At 40.7% G+C, this 25,979-nt stretch overlaps 1 protein-coding gene across 1 annotated transcript; it reads right to left on the bottom strand.

Annotated features, from left to right (window-relative positions):
• Nucleotides 1-48: 48 nt before the first annotated feature.
• kpna3 (karyopherin alpha 3 (importin alpha 4)) lies at nucleotides 49-25,630 on the bottom strand. Its single transcript, XM_058380172.1, has 17 exons — nucleotides 25,441-25,630; nucleotides 16,063-16,107; nucleotides 9,081-9,170; nucleotides 8,808-8,837; nucleotides 8,615-8,667; nucleotides 8,412-8,507; nucleotides 7,498-7,583; nucleotides 7,303-7,389; nucleotides 6,477-6,646; nucleotides 6,012-6,056; nucleotides 5,774-5,905; nucleotides 4,446-4,574; nucleotides 4,014-4,118; nucleotides 3,776-3,847; nucleotides 3,524-3,686; nucleotides 3,061-3,155; nucleotides 49-2,450 (listed from the first exon to the last, which is right to left on the bottom strand). Exons 1-17 carry the CDS (start codon nucleotides 25,507-25,509, stop codon nucleotides 2,352-2,354), a joined length of 1,566 nt encoding a protein of 521 aa, XP_058236155.1. The 5' UTR covers nucleotides 25,510-25,630; the 3' UTR covers nucleotides 49-2,351.
• Between the last annotated feature and the right edge of the window lie 349 nt (nucleotides 25,631-25,979).

The raw sequence follows: 25,979 nt of genomic DNA, 5'->3' as shown, positions 1-25,979 counted from the left end.
CTCTGCTTTTAAGTCCATTTAATCAAAATGAAAAAGAAAAAGGCACGATGAATTTCAACTCGTTCATCTTTAATATGCACAGGAGTTGAAAAGAATACAGATGAGCCACCTTAAAGAGTGTTTCAATGCTAAAATTTATAAAAAGATACAAACAATCGGAGGCCAAAATGCGATCTGTCGCAGTTTTTTATTATTATTTTTTTTTTTTTTTCATATTTTTCTTTTCTTCTTAAGCAAGTAAAAATCTTGCAACCAGCAATAAGCTTGTATTCATTTCGGATACAAGACAAAAAATTTCAAATCTTTAAAGTGGCTCGTTTTTTTTTTTTTTTTTTTCCTCTTTTAAATAAGTGTCTACATAAGTTCATGAATTTCACACCTATGCAGGCCTTTGTTCATCAATAATAAATGAATAAAAAGAAAAGAAAGAAAAAAAACAAAAACAAAAAACCACCAGGGCTGCCATTTGTCCTCGGATCCTCTTCAGTAGTCTGCAGCCGAACCACAACTACATTAGTCCAAATGTAAAATGTTTGTACTTCCATACATCCCTTTACAATTACATGCTAAGGGACCAAAAAAAACAAAAACACAGAACTGTCCAGTCACAACAGTTAAAAAGCCCATTCCAACACAAAAAATTTGCCCTCAAACAAACAAAGTGAATCATAAAACGAAAAAAAATAAAAATAAAATAAAGTCCCCAATTAACTGTGAATGAGTAACACAATGTTATTATTGTTCTCGAGTGTCCCATCAAACGTCTAATGTGTGGCAGCTTTTTCGGTGATACTTTACACAAGAAAGATACGTTTTTTTTTTTTGTTTTAGTTTGTACAGTTATTGTTTTTGTAGCAAATAAATCTTAAACAGAAACAGCACTGCCATGGAGCTCCACTTTCCATTGCTTGTGTATACATATTAAGCGAATGTCGCTTTCCAAGTACGTTTAGCCAAAAATAATAATAATAATAATAATATTCATATAGGGACGACAAAAAGTGTGCATATAAGACTGAATCGAAGCTGCAAAATGTGGAAGCTCCACCACAGAAAACAAAAGAATAATCACAGTTCAATCACTTCTGCAAAGATTCTCTCTGCTGATGATTTAAGCCCATGTTGTTGTTTAAACACAAAGAAATAGATTCTCTCCATGCGTGATGGAAGGGGGGGAGTTGGTGAACATTGGCAATTTTTTTTTTTTATGGTATGGTTTTATGAAGCAGGAAAACGAAGAATTCCTCCCAAAATGTCAAGAGCGTGATACTGAAAAATCCTCATTTCATCACTGGTGTAGAAGTCCACAAACACTTTGAACAGGGACATCCCTTAAAATGTCTGACTTTTTGTTTTATTTATTTATTTTTTTGACGTTGTTTACTGACGACTCCATCCAGTCCTCTTCTCACATGGCACATGCCATGAGTTAAAAAATAAAGGAAGAAAGGGAAAAAACAAAACAAAACACACTTTTGTTAACCGGTTAAGTGACTCCCCAACTTGGGGTTAACTAGAGTATGTACATTTGTGGTGTGTGATTTTGTTATATTCACTTTCCATACACACATCAGTTTGGTGATGACTTCATTTAAAAAAAAAAAAAAAAAAAAAAAAATCAGTGCTAGCGTACATGCTATTTGCACACAATTTAAAAGAAGAAGAAAAAGGAGAAGACCCCGCGCTTGCTGAATGAACTGCTCCACAGACTAGTCCTCAGACAAGGGGAAGCATGTTCCACATGGCTTAGCAGAGCAGAGGCTGGATGTCGTAATGTAGGGTGTCTGTCCTAGCGCTCTAGATTAAACATCGACAGGGCTGCGACGTCCCGGTGAGAGAAATTTGCTGGAAGGAGAGAAATAATAACTGATGGGGGGAGGGGAAAAAAAAACAAAAACAAAAACAAAACAAAAAACCTGGTTCGACTTTTTTCTCTCCCATCTTTTGATATGATGGCTGGTAGAAGAATGTTAGAAATTTCTAGAAATGTTGATGCACATATATGACTCAAGTCTGTGTTTGTGTGTATGTGCGAGTGAGCAAAACAGCAGAAATTTCTCTCTCTCTCTCTCTCTCTTTTTTTTTTTTCCTTTTGGCAATTGCAGTGTGACTAAAGAGGTCGCCCTCTTCTTTACGAAATGTGTAGACTTCACTCCGACTTCGGGTGACGCTCGAGACTGATGCTCGTATCCTTCAGTGCAAGTTACACCTGTAGTTTTTATGCATCTTGATTGGTTGTGTCAGGTTAGTGAGTTGCAGGTTGATAGATGATGGTTGGATCGTGGTGAGGGGGCGGCGGGGAAGGACAGCAGCAGGAGACCCCGCCTGATTCAAGTTCTAACTTGGCTCTATTAGAACTTAAACTCCTTGGTTTGGAGGTTGGATGTCGGGTCGAAGTTGAATGTGCCTCCTTGTGTGGCTTCAGGGATCAGACTTGGATCTTCATCGATCTAATCGAATAAAGAGGCAAAGAGGAATATTTTAGGGTCATGACAATGAAATGAAAGATAGGTTATACACTATATTGCCAAAAGTTTTGGGACGCCTTCCTTTACATGCACATGAACTTTAATGACATCCGATTCTTAACCCATAGGATTTAATATGGAGTTGGCCCACCCTCTGCAGCTATAACAGCTTCAACTCTTCTGGGGAATTTTTTGACCATTCCACTAGAAGCACATTTGTGAGGTCAGGCACTGACGTTGAAGGAGAAGACCTGGCTCACAGTCTCCGCTCTAATTCATCCCAAAGGTGTTCTATCAGGTTGAGGTCAGGACTCTGTGAAGTTCCTCCACACCAAACTCACTCATCCATGTCTTTATGGACCTTGCTTTGTGCACTGGTGTGCAGTCATGTTGGAACAGGAAGGGGTCATCCCCAAACTGTTCCCACAAAGTTGGGAGCATGAAATTGTCCAAAATGTCTTGGTATGATGAAGACTTTATACACCTGAATTCAATGATTTGGATGGGTGTCCCGAAGCTTTGGCAATATAGTGTATATCTGACCTCATCATTAAAAAAAACGATTAATTCAATAAAAAATAAAAACACTTACATCATCTCCTGAAAAGTACTGATCGATGATTTCAAACGCTAGCTTGTAGATGTCTTCATTTTCATGTTGCTGCAGGTTTTCAATCTTTTCCAGTCCTGATGAACAAACATAACGTTTAGAACTTGCAGAGATCAGACAGTAAAAGGATGTTTTCCTTAAGTTTCAGGAACATTTTAAGGAACTTTCTGGTTCCAGTAGGTGCACCATAGCATACATGAGAGCTGAAAATCCAGATGTGTTGTTCATTAACATTTTACTAGACTAACACTAACACATTAGTTCCCGATTTAATAAATGAATAAATCCTGGAACTATGACCCAGGAATTAATATGGGCTCTGGTGAAAAGCTACTTGAAATGGAAAGACTCCTGTTGTTCTGTCTTCACTAAAACACTTTAATCCACTAACACCTCAAGAAAATGACCAGCCTCTATTCTGTCCTCTGTGCTGTGTTCCGTTTACCTCCGCATTCCTCAATGATCTCAGCGATGGTGCTAGCCTCCTCGCCGGCCATGATCAGGATGTTCTTCAGCCCGTCTAGAACCACCTGTACCACCTGCGAATCCTTCACCGAGAGCAGGTTGCAGAAAGGCGGGATCACATTCTGCTGCACCAAGTACTCCACCTGTCCATCATGGCACACAGGAAGAGGAACTATTGTTCATTCTGATTCACTGTGCTTTATAAATCATTGTGCCTTAAGTTAACACAAACCTGATCTTTCCTTCCACTTATTGTTAAGTTGCTGATGGCCCATGCGGCCTCTTTCTGCGTGCCAAAATCTCCCTAGAAACAAAACATGAGCAGGATGTGAGGGAAAAATTACCACCCCATATTATTATTCATTGGTATCATGGAATACACAACGCACCTTTGTAGCATCTGATATTAGATTATTACGAGAGAGACAGACATGGTCGCAGAATTAGTGAAGGATAATTATGTCTCTTACCTTGGCCAGCTGGTGGATGATCATGGGGATAAGCCCTGCATCTATCACAGCCTGCACCTGCTGCTGGTTCCCTGCGGTGATGTTGGACAGGAACCACACGGCCTCCTGTAGGAGAACACCAGTGCGTAAAAAGAGACGCAGTCAGATCATTTGCATCCTTTGAGAAGATCTTTAAACCCATGGGGCCAAAAATCCTAATCATATTCCATGTTACATAATTTTCATTTAAAAAAAAAAAAAAAAAAAACTGCTGGACTTTATCTCTAGAGAGTGACCTTCAGCTCTCTTAGTCCAATAATAAAGTCAGAGGAAAGAAAGCTTCAAATATGATGATTCATAGGTTAGATGAAAGAAGGAGCATCTCCTACGGCACTTTATATTGCATGTGTACATGCGCTGGGTTTATACTGTTCATGCTGTGTGTGTACGCACCTTGTTGATCTTCTCTTTGGGGTGTGAGAGCAGATTGGGGAAGTGGGAGAGCACGTCACAGTTGAGCACCACCTGAGTCTGCTCGTCCGTCCCCGTCACAATGTTACCCACTGCCCTCAGTGCTGCCGTCTGACAGAGAGAGAGAAAAGCAAAAATACATCGTAAACATGCAGATCAATATCACATGGTGTGATTTCTTTAAAACAATAACTCATTTTTGTTACAGAGCAGCAAAATAAGCATTTCCTTTTAGGATCCTATTTAAAAGGCTACGAGATCATGACTTCTGTGACGATATCTAGACTTTCACTACTAATGTTTCTGTAGAAGTGTTTATGCAAAATAAATATTAAATAAATAAATAAATAAAAATATGGCAGTGGTGGCTCAAGTGGTTAAGGCTCTGGGTCGTTGACCGGAAGATCAGGGGTTCAAGCCCCAGCACCGCCAAGTTGCCACTGTTGGGCCCTTGAGCAAGGCCCTTAACCCTCTCTGCTCCAGGGGCGCCGTATCATGGCTGACCCTGCGCTCTGACCCCAACCTCCAAGGATGGGATATGCGAAGAAAGAATTTCACTGTGCTGTAATGTATATGTGACAAATAAAGGCTTTCATTTCATTTCATTTCATTTTCATTTCAAATATTATCCAGATCACAGATTTGAACTATTATCTGATTTCACGGGGAAAAACAAAATCAGAGCAAAAAACTGTTGCCTATACCAGGAGTTCTAAACTCTGACCTCAACGCCGGTCAACAGTGAGCCCATTTTAAGGGTTCAAAATTCTTGTGACCCTGCAGAACCTATGTGTGAAGCTTCCTTCAATATCCATCCAAACACACACATACACAGGGAACCAGGATAAACCTCTAAATTCTAGTAACAAAATGCAGTTTCTGAAATTGATATTAGGGATCCACATTTTCCCCCCTATTTGCAGAACCTTGGACACTAGAGAAATTGGAAGAAATTCCAAACTGGAAATTTTACTGGATCACTGTATGTGAGAAAAACTTGATATTCTCAATTAAAAATCTCTAACTATTAAAATGGGAAATTATCTAAAACAGTTGAATAAATCAATCGAATAAAGCTTCCTCGCTGTTCTAACTCTCGATGGCGTAAGGGTTTTCGTCTCAGAGGATAGCCTAAGTATCTTGTTTGAGGATCTCTCTCTCTCTCAACACAGACTTTGCACTTCTGTAAGCTGCTCTAAGATAAGAGGAGTCACTAAATGATCTAAATGCAAATGTGAAGGCATCCATTACTTCATATTGTCTGGAGACTAGATTGTGCTAAAAACGTGATCATTTGTCCGTTCATTTACCTGAACTTTGACCTCTTGGTGGCTGAGGAGGGGGACAAGGAAGGGGACGACACCTGAGTCTATGACCATTTGTATCTGTTCATTCCCTCCGTCTGTTAGGTACGATAAAGCCCATACTGTATCTACAAGAATCTGGAGAGGAAAAGGAGTAAATTTAACATAAAAAAACTCAGTATTTACTTCATCTTGTGCAACCCTTAGGTCTCTTTTTTAAACAAATGAGTTCAAATGTACTTACATTTATATCTGTGTGGTATATGAGGACACAAAGGGCAGGGAGGATCTGTTCAAGAGAAAGAAAAAGACTGATATTAATGACTAGTCTTTATAGCTTATGACTTCTGACAATTTCTAATCAGGACGTGGTTTGATAACGTTCGTCTCATCTCGGAGAGGATAACACCGTATGATAACACGGACACAGCATGACCCATATAACGATAAATATTAAAAGACCAAAACACCAGCATCTGAATCAGACATCTAAACCAGTCGTCTTTACATTTTATTTGCTTATTTTAGTCCAGAACCAAAGAGAGTAAGCTGAAGCAGAATTTCTACAGGAAATCTTGAAGCTGCAGGCAGGAATTCACTGGAGTGTAAAACACACACATGAGCTTTAGGGAGTTTTTGTTCCTTACAGTAAAAGAAAAAACAAACAGAAAAAACACACAGATTCTCTTTCTCTCGCTCACACACACACCTCCTGTACTGTTTCCATGGGTGGGGGCGGGTCTTTGTTTCGGCACAGGTTGACGATAACCCAGGTGACGTTCCTCAGGAAAGTGATGGGGATGGAGGGATTGATGAACGACAAGAGAGGTTTGACCACGCCCAGTGAAATGACGTAGTCTCGACACTGTGGCCCATCACCTGAACGGGTCAAACACACGTGCAGAAATTAGCACACTTTATTTAGTTCGGTTCCCAAGTCAGGTTTTATGTTATTGATCTTTCGGCTGCTCCCTATGCGTGTGAGGGGTCACCACAGCGGACCAGCTGGTCCGCACCACAGCTTGGCATAGGTTTTACGCCAGATGCCCTTCCTGACACAACCCTCCCATTTTTATCCGGGCTTGGGACCGGCACTGTATCCAGTGGCTGGGGTTTGGGCACCGGCTGGGAATCGAACCTGGTAGCATGGTAGGTGAGAAAACTACCACTGAGCCACCAGCACTCCCAAGTCAGGTTTTTATGTAAACTAATTAATTAATTTCACAAAATTAAAAGTCCAAAAAGATTTATGTAATTTGAACTAGATTTAAACCATGCCCAAAAAACGTGTTTATGTTTTGGACAAATGGAATAGTGTTTAACATGTTTATGAACATGTACATAATTTTAGTTAATAAATAAATAAAGCAAGCCTTAAATTCACAGATCGTGATGCTGTACTTAGGTCTATGTTCTTGTCCCTGTGCTGTTAGTTTGTTCATCCGAACACATTAATAAATCTGCTAGCTAGGTAAATCTTCTGTCTACTGTCAGAGCCTGAAGTATCTCAGAGAATCTCAGAGGTGATAACTTACCAATGATGTTGCCCAGTGCCCACACGGCCTGCTCACACACATTCTGATGAGGGGAATGGAGCAGTCTCAAAAACAAGGGAACAGCATCTAAACACACACACACACACAATGAAAAAGAAGGCATGAGAGGTCAACTGAATCTAAAGTTCATATAGCTGAGAGAAACGCTCAGGGCATGGAAGGCAGCCATCTTACTGGATTTGACCACAGCCTGTGTCTGTGCCGAGGTCCCCGACGCAATGTTAGTCAAAGCCCAGGCAGCCTCAAACTGCAACGAGGGACTAGAGAGAGATATGAGAAAAAGGGAAGGGCAGACAGTTTGAGAAATGACAATCAAAGAGATCAAAGGGTCAGGAGCAGCTCCAGACCCCAAAACAATATGAGAATCACCAAGTCCGTTTATTAAAATCACTTACATCACCTACAATCTAACAGAAAATCTATTCTCCATCACGGTTTTGTCATTGTGATGTATTCAACTTCTGCTATTACACATAATGCGTCTTTGTCTCGTTATAGGTGCTAAATAACGCTCTTCACCACAAGCCACTATGGAGGAAGTAGCAGTGGTAGGCTGAAGGTTGTGCATGAGGCACTGACTCCTTGCATGCTTGGCTTCTTTAGATCCTCTGAAGGCAAACTGTGTTCAAACAAACACATCCTATCTAATTGTGTGCTTTGAACTTTGCGGAACCAGTTAAGGGAAGACGCAAATACGGGTGAAGTGGACAGATGTCCAAACACTTTTGGCCACAGTGTGAATGACCGGTTTGTCTGCTAAATAATGGTCTGATTACACAGACTAGAATTAGCATAATGCTGTGTTCATGATGATTTCTTGTTCCTTCATTAAACTGTCAAACTGGTAATTAAGAAAATATTGATACACTACAATACACATTCAAAACAAATTCTATTAAAACAGAGATTGAGAGAAAGAGAGGGAGATGGGGGAGGGGAGCCTGAAAAGCACCATAGAATGAGGAGCATCTCCTTCACGCTCCAAATGCTCTCTCCCTTACACTATCCCCCATTCTTCCATCTATCTACCCATCCATCCATCTCCGATCATCCTGACATGTTGGAGTGGCGTAGTTGGGGAAACTTACTTGTCGTCCCTCTCCAGGCATTTGACGAGGATGGGTAGGATCCCAGATTTGATCAAGTCATCGATGGGAGGGTTTCTGTCGCTGGAGAGTAGTTTTCTGCTCACAGAAAGATCGCATTATTCAGAAAACAGTACAGGCACTAAAAAGGTTGCATTATTTGATCATCCGATTAACAAGATTGCTCAAACAAACACGATTCTAACCTGGCTGCTTGTACAGCGCTGAGCTGTACTACTGCGTTGTCACTGGTGGCATTCTGAAAGAAAGAGGAAAACCAAGTGAGGCAGAAAGAGAGCAAATGATTGCGCTAAAGGGGTAGAGTGTGCCTGTGCTGCATTTATCACATTCCACCATCCATCAACTGGCCCAACCACACAAATCTCTTGAAGCACTTACCTGTAAGATGGCATCTAGCGTTACATTTTGCTAAAATACAGAAAAGGAGAAAAACAGAACAGGGAGAAACAACATGATTAGCTATAGTGCTTTCAGACAAAAACATCTAGGGTCACAAAAAGATTAAGCACATCACATGACTTAATGGGACCGGTATTGCCGTGAGCTTGCAGACGAGACAGGCTGGAAGAGGAAACTAGTGACAAGAGGATGAAATTGCAGAGAAAGAAAGTGGAAGGAAAGAGTAGAGTACGAGGAGCAGGAGATCCTCACCCCCTTGAAGTCTGCGTCTACGTCGGAGTCCTCGAGACTTTCGTCCTGTGGAACGTTGCGTTTCTTCAGTAGGTGCTCATCTCTCTTGTTCTGTAGAGGAGAAAGGTATAATTTTAATAAAAGGTTTACATTTACACTTCACTGTAACAAACAAACAAACCTCACTAGCATAAAACTTCCAACACGTTGCAACCATTGATCATAGCAGGTTTTCATATCTCGGCTTTCTTAATTAAAAATAAAGGAAAACTCAGCACAATATTATTTATTTTTCCAAAACAAGGTTTATTTTTCACCAAGCAGCCAACTTAATATACTCGAACCATGACAGCGCTTAAGTGCATCTCATCATTTCACTTTTAATGGTAAATTATTTTTTGTCTAAATGGAAACTAAAAGAATCAACAATAAGTTAAATTTAGCTGCTAGATTTTTTCCAGGGCCACAAAATAAAGCCACTAATATCCGCAGTAAAGTGGTCTTTGTATTAAAAACAAACAAACAAACAAATGTTAATACTTGTCTACTGGCATGCAGATTAATCCTTAATATGGGTTGGTTTTATTGGTCAATAACATATTAGTTACTTTGCTTCCAGGGTGCGTCATTGTGTCTAGTGTACAGTATGTGATCTTACTGTTGTTGGGATTTTGCGTTTGGAGGAATGCAGAAGTGTACTACACACTCAGAGCATCCACATTCCCATTCTTTCATCCAAACAGCCTTTTATAGACAGAAACCACTGCTTCACTGATCTACTGTTAGCCTCAACTCTGGCTGGTTGCTGTGCAAAATCCTGCTTCCTGTCAAAACATGCTCCAGCAACAATTAGTCCAACATCTGAAACAGCTGCTAGATTGGAACGGTTCTGTGGGCTGTAGAGTCAGGACACTGCTGTACTCACAGCGGGCAAGTTCAATGGAGCGGCCATCATTTTTGTCTTGTCTATATGCCCTGGCTAGTCCTATGCAGTCACAAAGAAATTCCCCACCCCCACCTTGACAATCAGGACACACCTCCCTGTTTTTGCAGCATGCATACGAGCAACTCCTCCAACAGGCAAAAGTGTGAAGGCTTGGAGCTGAACCTGTCCTTCCGGAAGGGAAAGAGGCAGCTAGTCAGAGTCCCTGCATTAATTTTATTGAGTAGGCTTCACTGCTTACAATTTTACCAATTGGAGTAAATCTTCATTCAAGCTCCATAAAACCGGTAATGTATACAAGCTTGAAACAGTAAGAAACAACAAACAACCTTTAAAACAAGGTCTGCAAAAGTTTGCGAAGAACTGCAGATTGAGGACTACTTCAAGTCTGATCCATGCCCCATGGCTGAATGAGCTCAAAATATTCGAGGCAGGCTTTGATGCCAACAGCCATAAGATCCCTCTGATGGCCAGGTGTTTCCGCTGTCCACGTATAAGGTGAGCAGATGCCTGAGGACAGTAAACAGATGGAAGTCTAGAACAAGCACAGAATAGCTAGAAGTCTGTGATGATCCCATCAACATCTCTGTGGCCCACGCTACTGTTCTCATAAAAATCATACCTGATCCAAACAAGTCTGCCGTTTGAATGACTACCACCCATATCATATGAAGCAGAGAGATTAGTCATGGCACACATCATAGCCAGCAGACCTGGGTGTCATTGATTCACTTCAGTTTGTCTGACAGAAGAAAAATTCAGCCAAATTTACTAAACTAAAGTTTATACAAGAATGTTTAATATCGAGCTTACCACCAGACCACACAGAGCCTTGGTGTACACTGGATCCGGAGCTTATTCAGTGGCGGGACCTGGTCCATCATGAAGGCTGACCACACCTCCACCACACTCATCCTGAATTCTTGTGCCCCATAAGGCCATGCACTCAGTTCTCTCCTGTACTGCCTGTTCAGGCATAACAAACCCCATCAACTCCATAAAGCTTGCAGCTGACACCAACATGGCAGGCTTGATCCACAATAGTGAGGAAGTAGAACCTTCTAGTAAACTGATGTGCTGAATATAACTTGCACCCCCAGCACAGCTCAGCAAGATATTAGGTGCTGATCGGTGACTTTAGGAAGCTGTGTGTGAACCAGAGAGTAAACAGCTTGCTGCTCAACGTAACTCAAGGCTTCTAATGGCCCGTTCCCATCTTCAGCCTTACCAAGAAAGCACACCAGTAGCATAATTTCCTCAGGAGGATATGGAAGATCAAACTACAGACCACATCCTCACCAATATCTTTAGATGTGGAGAACATTTTGACCAACTACAACACAGCCTTTGTAGAGTAACTCCACTGTGTTTAACCACAAAGCTCTGCATTAGGCAGCCCTATGCATCATCTGTAAGCTCTACCAGCCATAAAGACATTTACAAACACTGTTGTTTTTTTTTTTACGTCAAGCTGCTGGTTTCCACTCTACACTCATTATTACTCAGAAATGGAACTGTCGCAATATTGCTTTCCTCTCAGCCAATATTGTGCAACGTGTTTGTCATTCATGCAATCAGTGCTGTATGTGATGATCATGCCTGACTAACTCCGACTGTTTTCACCATATGCCACAAGAGTGTTACCTCCACCTCCTTTTGAACACACCGTATAGATACATTTCTCAAATATACGTGTATGGCTGTGCATTGTTGTCACGGTCTTGTATTGCACTTGTTTACTCTACAGTAATGCATCCACACCATCATGTGCTTTTTGTGTTTACGACACATTCTGCAGTAAGAAGGCTTTTCATTATGCTGTACTGGTATAATTGCAAATTTGTATTGAAGTGAACAAGGGAGAGGCCCAAATACCCCCATGCGGCTTTGCAAGGGTCCTCTTTCTGGCTTTGGGCCAAGAACAAGTGCCCAAGCAGTGGGATGAGGAAAGCCCTGACCCAAATACTGCCAGTCTAAGTGTGTGTGCTCCAATAGCAACAGTGCTTAATGTATAGAGAGGCCCAGGCTGGGAAGGGAATCCATCAAGGGGAAATAGAGATAAAAGAACGCAGGAGAACAGACGATTTCCGGAAGGTACCAGAAATAGAAAGATTAAGACATAGATTTGTGAAATTCCTTAGAATAAAAACATGCTTTATTCCAGAGAGCCTCCACAAATCTGGTTCAATTCAAAAAGAAGTTTGCCAGACTGAGGCTACGTCCACATTAATCTGAATACACATCTTTTTCTCTACTATTTGGCGTTCCATCCACAATGATGCGGCTATTTTGTCCAGAAACAATCTCCAAAGCGGACAAATTTGAAAAACGTAATATCTGCATCATCGTGTGGATTGAGAGAACGAACAAAGATGCATTGTTAACCATGTGATGCAGGCTTTCAACTCAAAACTAACAACTTTCTCGTCTTAGTTTCCTCACAGCAAGATCTCTACCTCTGTGGTAGAAAACTCTGCTTTTTCTTCGACATCGCTACGCCAATTCAGAGGAGACTGAATGTTTACACACCTAACAAAAACAAAACAGGCAGACCTTCTTCCGTTTTCACGTATACAGAGTATAAGGATGTAAGTGTTTTCAGAAGTTTCAGTGAGGACGATCAATTTCGAGGAAACGTTTGAAAACGCCATTGTCGAGCATTTCAAAGCGAAAATTCAGCTTTCGGATCTTAACATGGACACGCTGTACTGGACTGTACTACAGTACTTCTGAAAATAAAGCGCTGTTTAAAACACATCTCTTCGAAATAAAGTGAAGTAGTAAACAAAAAAGAAGAACTGCAAAGCTGAACAAAAACCCTCAAGATCATGAAACAAATGCCTTCGTTACAAAACACACAAAAGTAAGATGTCTAAAAATTTTAGTGCGGTTTTGATTAAAGGTGCAGTCTGTGAGGCGATACTGTGAGACAGTGATAATCCACAGCCTCTGGTCAAACTCCACAGTTACAACACGTGGATAAAAGTGAAGGTCAATTTTGAGGCATTGCAGGGTTCCTTTATTTTCATATATATATTTCTACATTTTGGTTTGAGTTCAGGCTTGTGTCCTTTGTCACATGATCTCCCTCGTTAGTCATATCTGAAATGTTATATGAACCCACGCAGCCGGGAGATGAACTCTTACTTCTTGTCAGTTGCCTTCATCAGGAAACAGCTATGTAAGCTATGTAAGCAGTGGGTCTGCTTTCGCTTAGAGAAAAATGTAAACAAAAAGCCTTAAACAAAGAAAATGGAGACATCCAATTTATACAAATATATCTTAAGAGGTTGAGATGACAATAAGATTGTAATAACGGTTTAACAAGCATTGTTAAAGCTACAAATCTGCACCCGAAAAAAATAAAATAAAATCTGCTTTCAGGTCACTTGAGGTTGTGCGTTATTAGGAAAAGATAAATAAATAAATACAATTCTATGAGCTCCAGCATATGCCTCAGCTTACGAATATGTTATGTTACGACAAGGTTTTGGGACGTTTGCCTTCACATGTACATGAATGTAATATGGAGTTGTCCCGCCCTTTGCAGCTATAACAGCCTCAAATCTTCTGGGAAGGCTTTCCACAAGGTTTAGGAGTGTGTTTATGGGAATTTTTGACCATTCCTAAAGAAGCACATTTGTGAGGTCAGGCACTGATGTTGGACGAGAAGGTCTGGCTCGCAGTCTCCGCTCTAATTCATCCTAAAGGTGTTCTATCAAGACACTGTGCAGGACAGTCAAGTTCCTCCACACCAAACTCACTCATCCATGTCTTTATGGACCTTGCTTTGTGCACTGGTCTACAGTCATGTTGGAACAGGAAGGGGTCATCCCCAAACTGTTCCCACAAAGTTGAGAGCATGAAATTGTCCAAAACGTCTTGGTATGTAGCTGAAGCATTAAGAGTTCCTTTCACTGGAACTAAGGGGCCGAGCCTAAACCCTGAAAAACGACACCTGAATTCAACGGTGTCCCAAAACTTTTGGCAATATAGATTAAAAATTAAAATTTAGTGAGAACTGCTAATGTACGACAGATGCAACATCTAAAATAGTTCACCTGTTACCATCAAGTCCATATTCTCTATCCAAAGCTCTATCTAAAGATGTGCACAGTGCAATGGAGAAAAAAAAAAGCAGCACTTTTGTTCCATTTAAGCATTTACACATCTAGAGTCTAGATCACAATTTGCAGCGTTAGTTTGGTGTAAACCTGTTTATCTCGATCAAAACAGCACTCTGAGGAAAGATTTGGATTTAGATGTCCTTGCAATTCATACTTACATGTATTTTATCTGTAACCAGCTCAGCTACAGCGATAACGATATCAAATCATCGAAGCCTATCGAGCAAAATAACTCTTCACAGAGAGTGAACTCGACAACCCTTTAAATCCTTCACTTGTCTCCAGAACTCACTTTGGCCTCACTCTTTCCTGGACTCTTTTCTTTTCCGCGGCACTCTTCATTCTCTCGTCTGCTTCTTAGTAGTAGTAGTAGTCATGGCTAATCATAGCGGACTGGAAAACTGCATCTGAACATTAGCCTCCTTTACTGTAGCCTCTATTGTAGCCAATGACTCTACTGAAAAACTAGGTTTCTCGACTTACTTAATAAAACAAGTAACTGTAATTTACTTATACCCATATATGTGAAGATAATCGATAGCCATGAAGCTTCCCGAATGGAACAGTCATGACTTGTGTTTTTGTAACATCTCTCAGGCAAAGTTAAGACCAGAGACTGCATTTTCAAAATTGCTTATAGCCCCTTTAAATGTCAGATGTGAACTCACCTCACAGACCTTTGCTTAATCCCTAACAAAAACCAATCTAATCATCTTTCGTGAGCCTGATTTTTATAGCCTCTTTAAAGACAGAGGTGAACTGATTTCACCATGCATAACCCCCCCAATAAAAACCATCCTAACTAGGTTTTTTCCCAAAATCGCTTAGCGCCCCTTTAACGTCAGAAGTGAACTAATTTCAATTTAAAACCATCGTAATAACCCTTCGTCATGAGCCTGACATAAAGAACAAACTGCAGACAACTACACACAGTTTGTTGTCGCAAACCGAAGTGCATCAGGTACCTGAGGAGAATCATGCCGAGCTCAGATTAAAAGGTCCCTATGTGGTCTCTCCTCTATTTTACCCACCCACACATCCACCCACGCACACCTCCACCCAACTGGAGCTGAACTGCATCACAAATGCTCTCATCAGCCTCGGTGTCTGATGATAAAAAAGCCTTCAAACATGCGTCTGTTTAATTAAGCTAACTAATTAAACACGCAATGCTGATGAGAGGAGACAGGTTTGTTGACAAGGAGGTGCGAATTCCCGTTTTGTAACAGCACGTGCCAAAGGTGAGACGTGGAAAAGAAAGAAAAGGTAAATTGAATATAAATCGCGATGAGCCTCAGGTTCCCAACCTCTAGTCTCTGCAATAACATCCGAGGTCATTTTCGCTCTCAGGAACGGTTACTGATTCACTATTACATCAACAGGGGGAGGTCACAACATGCGCTATTTTTACCCAGAGTCGTGGGCCAACAAGCATCAAACAGACTTCGGTGCACTCGGATCAGCTTGACATTTACGAGCAGAATAAATAATCATAGCTAGTCTTTCTGGTAGAGTTTACGTTTGCCCTTCTGTGTCCATAATGTTGCGGAAAATTTTAAGTTTAATCTTATGAGTGTTATTATAAAGAAAAATAAGTCTGTGTGCATGACCAGAGAGAGAGAGAGAGAGACAAAGGGAGCAGATAATTGTAAATGCAGATGGAAAGGAACAGAAATTTGTCTCAATCCCAAGATTCGTAAGAAAGGTTTCAATACGTTCTGCTGGAAACTGTGCTCAAACAAGGAGACTGTTTTGGTAGTATTATAAAATATTGTGTGCGTGGCTTCTCGAACTTTAGAGCTTGTGAAGACCTGCTGCAGCAGAAATCACCATTTTATTTTGTTCTTATTCCAGCGGTCACTCCTCGTTATAACGTTATAGCAACGCTAATCATTTCTGAACCTTGTTTGAGGAAGCTCCATGGTTTACTTACCTTTCTCAGTTCGACTGTTACTTCGTTACGATGTCTTCGCATAGTCTGAAAGAGAAGAAATGGCAAAGTGTCAATGCTGAGACAAACAAACCGGAAGCTTTCTAATTTCTACAGGGAATTCTACAACATAAATCTGTGCGACGTTTCACTGATAGGAGGAGAAGAGCAGAGAGACGTAAAAGGCGAGAGGGAATTATTATTTATTTTTTCGGATGGCTCGTGGTATAAAATATCGACATGTCTACTCGGTCATAAAACACTACTGTCCAGGCTATGAATCAACTGGACAGGTTTCTAGCAGTTTTAAGCTTCCTGGATGTTTGTCTGGTTACTTTATCCTGTTACTGGGTTATTTATTAACAGCAAAGACAGAGTGATGTTCTGGCATACGTAAATAAATCTAGCAGATGCAGCTTTCATGAGAAAAGTCAATTTAATCTGTAATCATATTTCCATGTTGTCCAGATGAAACTAAAAGCAATATGGAGTAGAGGTGAATAAACCTTCGCTCAAAAGGTTCATCAGGGGAAAAGAAAATCGGAATAAAAAAAAACACACACACGGTTGTGCAATTATAACAACGTAGTAGATGAAGTGCAAAGAGAAAGCTGGGCTATTTCGGTTGAGAGAATTTTACACAGCAGCGCTTTCATAATATGTATGAATCACTAGAACGGGTCCAGGCCAGGACGAGAGCGGCTTATAACAAATGAGGTGTAAAGCTGCGTCCACAACGAGATGAAAAACAAGTCCCAGACTGGCCACTTCATAGAACAAAGAGGCAACCAGCCGGCGTAGTCATGGCAACCAGAGAAGCCCCACAGTCGCTCGAGTCTGGAGAAGCAGAGCAGCTACTATTACACCAATCACATGTTGAGCAGGTTCGCTCAGAAACCTTTCACACACTACTGTATTGTTCAGTTGACTCATGCACATATATGTGACAAAGCGCTGACTTCGCTCCAGGTGTGTGTCTCGAGGCCTGGGGTCGAGCATTAGTCAATGGTGCTTGTCCATCTTTTACACATTCCCTATAAGAACTGGACAGCAGCACAGTGTCTGTTGGACTTGTTTTATACCACACACACGTCACTTTTGTTAAAAAAAATAAATAAAATAAAATGTTGATGGAACCCGAGTCGAGTATTGGGGACATCGGACATCCTGCGCTACAGGACCGCTCTGAGGAAGATTAGATTCAAATGTCAGCCTGCATCCAGTCTCATCCTCGGACTCTCCACCCGACGGCAGCGTCTGATCTTCCGTACACTTTTCTGGCCTCGAGCGTCATTGTAATCTGGATGACTCTGCACTTGAGTGTGCTGAAGCTTTTTTTAGTGCAAGTCACAGAAAGGTTTACGGCGTCATGTGCTTCAAAGTTGCTCGAGTGGTAGGGCGGGGTGATATTGCACAAACAACCCCCTCGACTTTTCGAGCCTTATGAACAATTCTCAATTAGAATGCAATTTTTTTTGTAATTTATGGTAAAAAAAAAAAAAAAAAAAAATGGTAACAGCATCTACAGCAAACAGTGCAAACAATAGATTTTAAAACAATTAAGTACACTTAAAGAACAGATATTTAACAACAAAAAAAACCCAAACAAAATACACATTGTTTGCACTTTGTTACAGATGGCGCCGTTGCTACTGTTGCACAACTCGGCAAACCCTTCTTTCTCGACAGAGAAAATGGGGGCCATAGGTTTCATGACATGAAAATGTCGCCGCAACTGAGAAGTCTAACTTGAAGCATTCTTCTCAAATTTGATTTCCTTCCTTGTTTTAGGAATGACATCAAATCAGCACAGCATCAGAAATGAACAAAACAAAACTTCCTGGTTGTTCTGTACACTGATCAGGCATAACATTATTACCACCTGCCTGATATTGTGTTGGTCCCCCTTTTGCTGCCAAAACAGCCCTGACCCATCATGCACTGTGTATTCTGACACCTTTCTATCAAAACCAGCATTAACTTCTTCAGAACAAGGCTCATCTGTTGGATCGGATCACACGGGCCAGCCTTCGCGCCCCACGTGCATCAATGAGGAGATAATCAGTGTTATTCACTTCACCTCTCAGTGCTCATAATGATCAACACAGACATATTTAAGTCTAAAACACTTATACAGTTCGCTGTTTGAAAAAGAAAGTGATCAGTCATCTGAGACAGCAGCCAAGTTCTTTGCTAACAAAATAAATAATTTACATATACTTGTTCATCTGACTTAACAATTCCATAGCTCTGAAGTGATGGTTTCTTTACTTTGAGCTCAGACTATGACAAAGTTCTGCCTGTTTTTTTTAATCTAAGCACACAGTGTTTTAAATTTACATATATGCATTTACATATGTACTCACGCATACAACAGACAGACAGACAGACAGCTATATGGAAGTATAATAGTGCCAGAATTCCTGAAAGCAAAATAGCATATTGAATCACGTGAACTGAATAAAAACTTGTCACAAAAAAGAGGTTTCTGCTTTGAAATTTGATCTGAATGAAAGAAATCCTTACAGCATTTACCAAAAAAATCCTCATTTATAAAATAAAAATATAAAAATACTATATCTACAAAAAAAAAAAATTCAGGCCTTAATATTCAGGTTGACAAAATGCAAGCCTTCAAATTCAGGTCGAAAAATTCAGGTCTTAACATCCGGGCTATTACAGAAAGAGCAATGGATTGCTGATGTCTCGGGCCCGTGTCGCAGTGCACTTTAAAGTGTGCATCCTGCTCCCTGTGTAGTTTACTCCGAATCACTTCCCGATTGGAACGAGGCTCTGGTAATTAACCTGAACGGAGAAACAGCTCCGGGTGAGATTGCGGGCTGTGAAGACAATGAACCAGGGGCATCGCTAGGGCTAATCATCATCAGCAGGGCTTGAGCCCCGAATGATTTTAATCTAGCCTTGAATGTTTTATCCTGAATTTTGTAGTAGAGTGTAGAGAAATTAAGTAAATGTTGATCGGTTTAGTTGAGCACTGTTGCTGTTTACTGTACACAATACAAGATGTACAAAAGCCTTAAATTAAATAAGCCTAAAGATAGATCTAAATAAAATATAAACTGTTAAAGCACTAAGACATTATTCTTTTTATTAAACATCATGACTTTCTATTGCAGTATTTAAGTTAAAATACATACATGGCTTAGGTGAACAATGGACTCCATCATTCGGCTGTTCTGTCTATTGATGAAGGAATTCTCAGCACTATAAATACTAGTATGGTGATTGACCGTTTTGCTCAAGTCAAGTCTCTGAGATACTCTCTGATGATTCCACCCTCATAGAAATAGGATAGAAAAGTCACCAAGAGCATGAAGTAGACAAGATTCAAGCAGCAAGGCAGACGAGAGAATGAGAGATGAGAGGCTGTAAATAAAATAAAATAAACAAAGAATAATAGATACAGCAGTGGCAGCATGAATGAGGAATGAAAAGAGGTGCAAGTATAATATAGATTATTGTAAAATAATAATAATAAATCTACATGGCACTGCTTCACACACAAGCTGTAAAAGAGATAATATTGCAGGTGTAAGAGAGAAAATGTCATGAATTTAATGAACTCCTTTTTACTAGCAAGACTCTGAAATGGTGGGAGGAGTCAGAAAAAAGATTGAATAAAATTTTGCATATTTTGTGTTTATTATTAAACATCCTTATTAAAATCCTAGAAACGTCCCTGCAAATGGACCAAGGGGTAAGTTAAATTAGTTTTATTAATTAACAGGGCAGTATGAGTTATTTTACTGTACTGTTAAATAAATCTAATGTAACTTACCCCTTGGCCCATTGTCTTCACAGCCCGCAATCTCACCCGGAGCCGTTTCTCCGTTCAGGTTAATTACCAGAGCCTCGTTCCAATCGGCAACTGATTCGGAGTAAACTACACAGGGAGCAGGATGCACACTTTAAAGTGCACTGCGACACGGGCCCGAGACATCAGCAATCCATTGCTCTTTCTGTAATAGCCCGGATGTTAAGACCTGAATTTTTCGACCTGAATTTGAAGGCTCGCATTTTGTCGACCTGAATATTAATGCCTGTATTTTTCCAACCTGAATTTTAATACTTGATTTTTTTCAGCCTGAATTTGTGAGGTTGAAAAATAATGAAGACTGTATTTTTTTTTGTAAATGCTGGAAGGATCCCCCCCCCCCCATTCAGAACAAATTTTAAAGCAGAAATATTTTTGTGAAAAGTTTTTATTCAGTTCATGTGATTCAATATGCTATTTTGCTTTCAGGAATTTTGGCACTATTATACTTCCATACAGCTAGATAGACAGACATAGATACATACATTTGAATTAATTGAATTTATCATGGAAATTGCCCAGCACCAGTTAGTTGTGAGTAAACAATCCATCAGTCCGTGTTTGTTGACACGGCTCTGGGATTAAATCCATGGATTCCTCCTGTGAAAGCCTGTTTTGTGACAGTCCTCCATCCTCCTCCAGAGAGTTTTGACTTATGAGACTAGTTTGCATCTGAATTCAAATCCATCACAGGAAACGAATAAAATCTCCTGTCAGCTTCCATTCACACGACCGAGTGACAGACTAAGCACACTGCTACATATTTAAAACGTTTATTTATTTATTTTAAAGCTCCATTTAGCGAAGACAAGCTGGCTTATGACAAACTAGTGTGTTTGAGCTTATCAACAATATACAGTTGTAGAGAATTAAACTGAACGAGTGAGGAGGGGCAGGAAGAGGGGTGGAGAGGGGGGGGGTGTGCTCTGGAATGAACACGTGGAGATTCCACACAAGGGGGACGGAGGGAGAGATCGGGTTTGGTCTTATGACTGGGCATCTTAGTTCATGTTACAGCACCGGAGCCCAAGCTCCGACTTAAGCAATCCAAATACCATGAACACAGTAAGAAAGAGACTAGAAGACTAGAAAATCAAAAAGAAAATCTACCATATCCACATCTTTAGGAGCACTACAATAAAATTTATAACCAGAACAGTGTGTCATACAGGAGCAATAACTGCGTAAGCATTAATCTCTGTGTTGTGTTAAAAACCTCAGACCGACAACATTCGCTCGGGTCATTAATCAGAAACTGCGGCCTCTCAACAACAACAAAAAGCTTAATGGAATTAGTGTGTTTCGTGTAGAACTGCAAATAAACAACAAACTTGCTGGTCATGTGGTTGGGAGAAGACGGTTGCTAAGCAACTGAGAGGGCTGGGCTAGCTAATGACTGATTACTGATCCATCAATGTAAAGGTACGAGGCTCATTAGGAATAAAAATAAATTTACATTTTAAAATTCACTAAAAATTTTCATATTCCTATACAGCTGCTTTGCGATAATATCCATAGTAACAAGTGCTACACAAATAACATTAAATTCTTTAACCTGAGATCACGAGACGCCATGTTAACTTACCGCGGAAACAATCGCTATAACTAAAAATAAAAATCACACGGTAAAGGCTCTTAACATCGACCTTAATCTGAACTTTTATACATAAACATTACACGCTGTGCCAAAACTCGTTCTCCGAGCTACCAGAACATTTTGATATGATCTCATAAAACCAACATTTGAAATGAAGTGATAAAGCACCGCTTCTGTATTTTTACAAAAAATGCTGAAGTATCCATACAGAGGTGAAGATAGCCGATGGTTAAGAAGTCGTACTGTCAAAAAAAAACTGAACATGTACTCATGACTAGGTCACTACAACAGAGAAACAAAGCATGTGTTTCAGCTCGAAAAGATGTCATGCGAGTGCTATCTGTAGCTCCAAACAACCGGTTTGCTCTTTTATGGAAATGAAGTAAATACAGAACATAACAATATTTAGTGAAGAGAGCTGCAGGTTAACACGTTCTTCATGTGCACAAAGCCTTAGTGCGGCCCTTCAGCCTGGCATAATGTTTAAATACTGTATGTAGCCAGCACTGTGTGTGTGTGTGTGTGTGTGTGTGTGTGTGAGATGAGTCAGACTCAGAAGTGGGCTGAAAGCAGGGCAAAGCAGTTGGGAAACACTCCATAAGCCAGAGGCCTAAAGCTTCCCCTAGTGACATGACAGCTTGGCACTGCTGAGCTGTACATAATGGCACAGTGTGTGTATCTGTGCGAGTGTCAGAGAGTGAACGCTAGTGTTTGAGACTGCTGAGAGTTTGTGAACACGCGCCTGATGTGCTAATCAAGAGGTGAAACTTGTAACGTTTGCTTACGGCTTTTCCATTAACACTTGCTCTGCTCCTGAACACCACCTTAAGGGTCCTCCGTAATCTCGGGCGTTATCAGCGCTGAGCTCCGTGATGATTTCCACCTCGTTAGCAACAACACGGCAATAAATATGGATCGGCCTATGCAGTTCTGTCAATATCGAGGCAATTAAATGTTTTATCTCCTTTGCAGAGGAGTCAAAGAAGCATTAGAGACAGATCTGACTCTTTAGCCTGACTGTAAATCCATCAGATTCATGGGTCTGATTCATGAGTCACTTCATTTGATTCGGTTGTAAATTAAAACCAGCGTGGGCGCAATGGGAGAAAACAATCAATCGTCAGCACAATTAAAAAAGAACCAGCTTTTCAGGCATTTCTGTTAAAAGCCATAATGTTAAATCATCGTATTAATTAGTACCACCACTCACCAGCATCAGCGCCATAATTTACTACACATCTAGAGACTTCTGAGACGTCCTATTAGTATGCTAGTGTACTAGCTTGTGAAAAAAAATGGCAACCTTAGGATACGAGTGTTTACTTTTTAAACCCCTGTAGCCTTGCCTCTCCTGATTTGAGATAAAGAGGCAGGATGAGCGATATTAAGACAAACAGCCTACTTGATTGAATATACTGCTCAAGACAGATATAATAAAATGTCTCCACATACAGCCAATCCTCAGTTAAATTATTCTTGTTATATTTTATAATTTGTAAGCAATTCTCAACCAGTCTTTCAACATGACATCGACATGGCTGCTCTCACGGTGAAAATGCTAGACTGTGTGCTCTGATTAAAGAGCAAGCTAATGACAAGCTTTCACAGAGACGTTTCCTCGAGATTCTTGGAGCGCCTGTGTGAGAACTATGGACTGCAGCTCGAATTCCTGGAATAGCTGAAACAAGAAGAGTGATGGGGTTTTTTTTTTGCTTCTCCCAAGTGCATACTAGCTTGCGCAAATCCAAACGTCGAACCTCCCGTGTTTGTTACCTCCGTCAGAAACAATGCACGACTTGCCTTGACCCACAGGCGGTTTGCACAAGCGCTAAAAGGACGTCACTGCTTTTCATCCAAATCTCTACTTATCTTATTCGTAGCACGTGTGTGATTGCTAGCAGCAAGAAACCTGACATGCGGATGAGGAAAAGGCATGCTGTTGAATTCAAGCAGTAAGAATTTATGCAAAATACTCAATTTTGTAGAACAGGTTTATGAACTTTTCATAAATCCAAAATGTTTTCGTAACTTAAGCTCTATAAGTGTAGATATGTGTGTTTTTAAGAGGAATACTTTATTACAGGGAGGAATGTGTTCAGGGTACCAAGGGCTTCATGATGTACAGACCCTATAAAACCTTTGGGAAAACATTAAAACACAGATTTCACTGGAAGATTAGATATTTTAACTTTTTATAGACAACTACTACAATATCCTTAGAGACTCAAACAACTGACTAAAGGTTTTATGTTCTTTTTCACATCATAGTGAAACGAGTAGACATTTTTGTCCGTCATGGTCACATTTGAACTTGGGATATAAAAGAGAGAAATTGTATCGAAAAACCACAAAGTACTATTTTAAGACAAGACACCTTTGTGCACATTGTTGTACCAATGCTTGCTAACGCTGTACACAAAAATGATAACGTTTCCTTGCTGTGGAAACACACTGTCCACATATTACTCATTTCCGCCGCTACTCAAGACTCTCACAGTCAAACAGCTAACCTGTAGACACTAAAAACAGATAACAAGGACATTACAACAGGTTCGAACCTCCTTAACCTGCGTTCTCGCTATCAAAGTCGCTTGCAGTGAGTCTCACGGGTGTGTAACGTTGCTGTACTAATCAGAGTGAAAATTATTTGCTTGATTAAGATGTTACATAACTGACACGCTCTGCTACTTCCTTCTAAACTTTATTTTTCTTGGGAATGATTCTATATGGGACATCATGGATGAGATAAACCTGCAGTGGTATGTTTTTAATCCATTTCTTTGAGTGGGGAACTGAAGAAAAGTCTAATGACAGACAGGGCTCAGGATTGGTCTAATGAATCATTTGAGTCAGTTGCTCGGATTGGTTCCTTTACTGTGTCATAGCTGATTTGCTTGGCCTACAAAGATGGATCATATCGGATTTAAAAATAATTAAATAAATAATATAAAGCCAAGTTGATGCTGAACTGACAGGTAACACCACCACCAAGTACACAAACACATAATACAAGTCATCTGAAAGCATGCCGTCCATCACAGCTCTGTTATTTTCCATAACTAGGCAACAGAAGCTTGCAGAGAGTCGCTCGGTTCCTTTGAATCAGAATCGACTCCTCGGTACATGCTTGACATTTATTCATTTGGCAGATGGTTTCATCCAGAGCGATTTACGAGAGAACACACAGTCTAATCTAGCAGATCTGACCCCAGCTCTCTGGCAGTGCCGAGACTCTCTACCATCTGATGTTTAGCACTGAATCATTACATCTGAGCCACTAACTTCCCCAAGCCGCTCATTTCATTAAGCTAACAGTACTAGTTAAGTAAAGAACAGCGCTCTTGATTAACTTAGAATGCTAACAGGCTAGCTAATATCACCACCGGCACATACGCTTACGTTTTCATGTCTGTTTCAGTATATAACTATGAAAACATCGACCACACGCGGGTTTTGTAAAATGAAGCCATGTTGAATCGTGCTAACTCTCTCTTTCACTCATTATCACTCACTCTCTCTCTCTCTCGCGCACGCTAGCTCGCTAACCAAGTAACCGGCTACGAGGTAAACGCTAGCTAATCTGCGTTAGCCCGCTTGAAGCTAAACTCGGTCTCGACGGTCACTGCGAACGCAGTTCGAGCTCAAGAGTCAGACACGCACACAAACCAAATAATTTAAGTCGTTTCGTTTTATCAAGCGTCTTTAACAACAGATATACCGAGTGGTGAATGTCTAAAGAGAAATCAGCGGTGTAAATGAGGCCTTTCCCCCCCCGTAGGCCGCGCCCGCCGCTCCGCATGTTACACTGAAGCAGGTTCCGGATTCGAGCTCGAGCTGAAACGCTGCTGAAATTTCACCGCAAAATTCGGAGTCAAAAAAAAACGACTAAGGCCACTCACTACCGTGGCGATCGTGGGATCAGTTAGCAACAACAAGGCCCGTGACTCACCTCGACATCTCGGCCCTTGTTTTTAAAGCTCTTAATGCGATGATTTTCCAAGCCGGCGTTTTCTGCCATGGCTGTGTGCGTCTTCTCCGTGTGTAAGTCCGACTCGCGGAGCTCCGCTCAGACACTCAACTCGAGAAGCGAGCCACGGGCGAACAGACGTGACAGCATTATTTTTTCCCCACCGCTTTTCCGTGAAGTCCCGCCTTCTCCCAAATTGATTGGCTGCAGCAAGCTGAAATCCGATTGGACTGTTTAGGGTTGTGCCTAGAGGTACGAACTAGTAGCCAATCGTAGTGCAGGAGGTGGAATAGTGAATCCAATCCGGGTGTAAGAGGCGGGCTAAGCGGAAATGTATTGGGAAAAGAAAATAACTCGACGCAACTGAACGTTATGGGGCAGGAGTAGAGGAGCTGTGAGGGGGAGGAGCGAAGTGCAGGATTTGTGTTGTAATCGTGAAACTTTTTTCAGAATCATAAATAACTATTTTCTAACCAGTTATGTCAAGTTAATATACACACTTGCGCTGATTTTAAATCGTG

Source organism: Hemibagrus wyckioides, linkage group LG26, assembly GCF_019097595.1.
Source record: "Hemibagrus wyckioides isolate EC202008001 linkage group LG26, SWU_Hwy_1.0, whole genome shotgun sequence".
Taxonomy (NCBI): Eukaryota; Metazoa; Chordata; class Actinopteri; order Siluriformes; family Bagridae; genus Hemibagrus; species Hemibagrus wyckioides.
The sequence above is the reverse complement of the archived record's forward strand: the minus strand, read 5'-3'. Positions and strand labels throughout refer to the sequence as shown.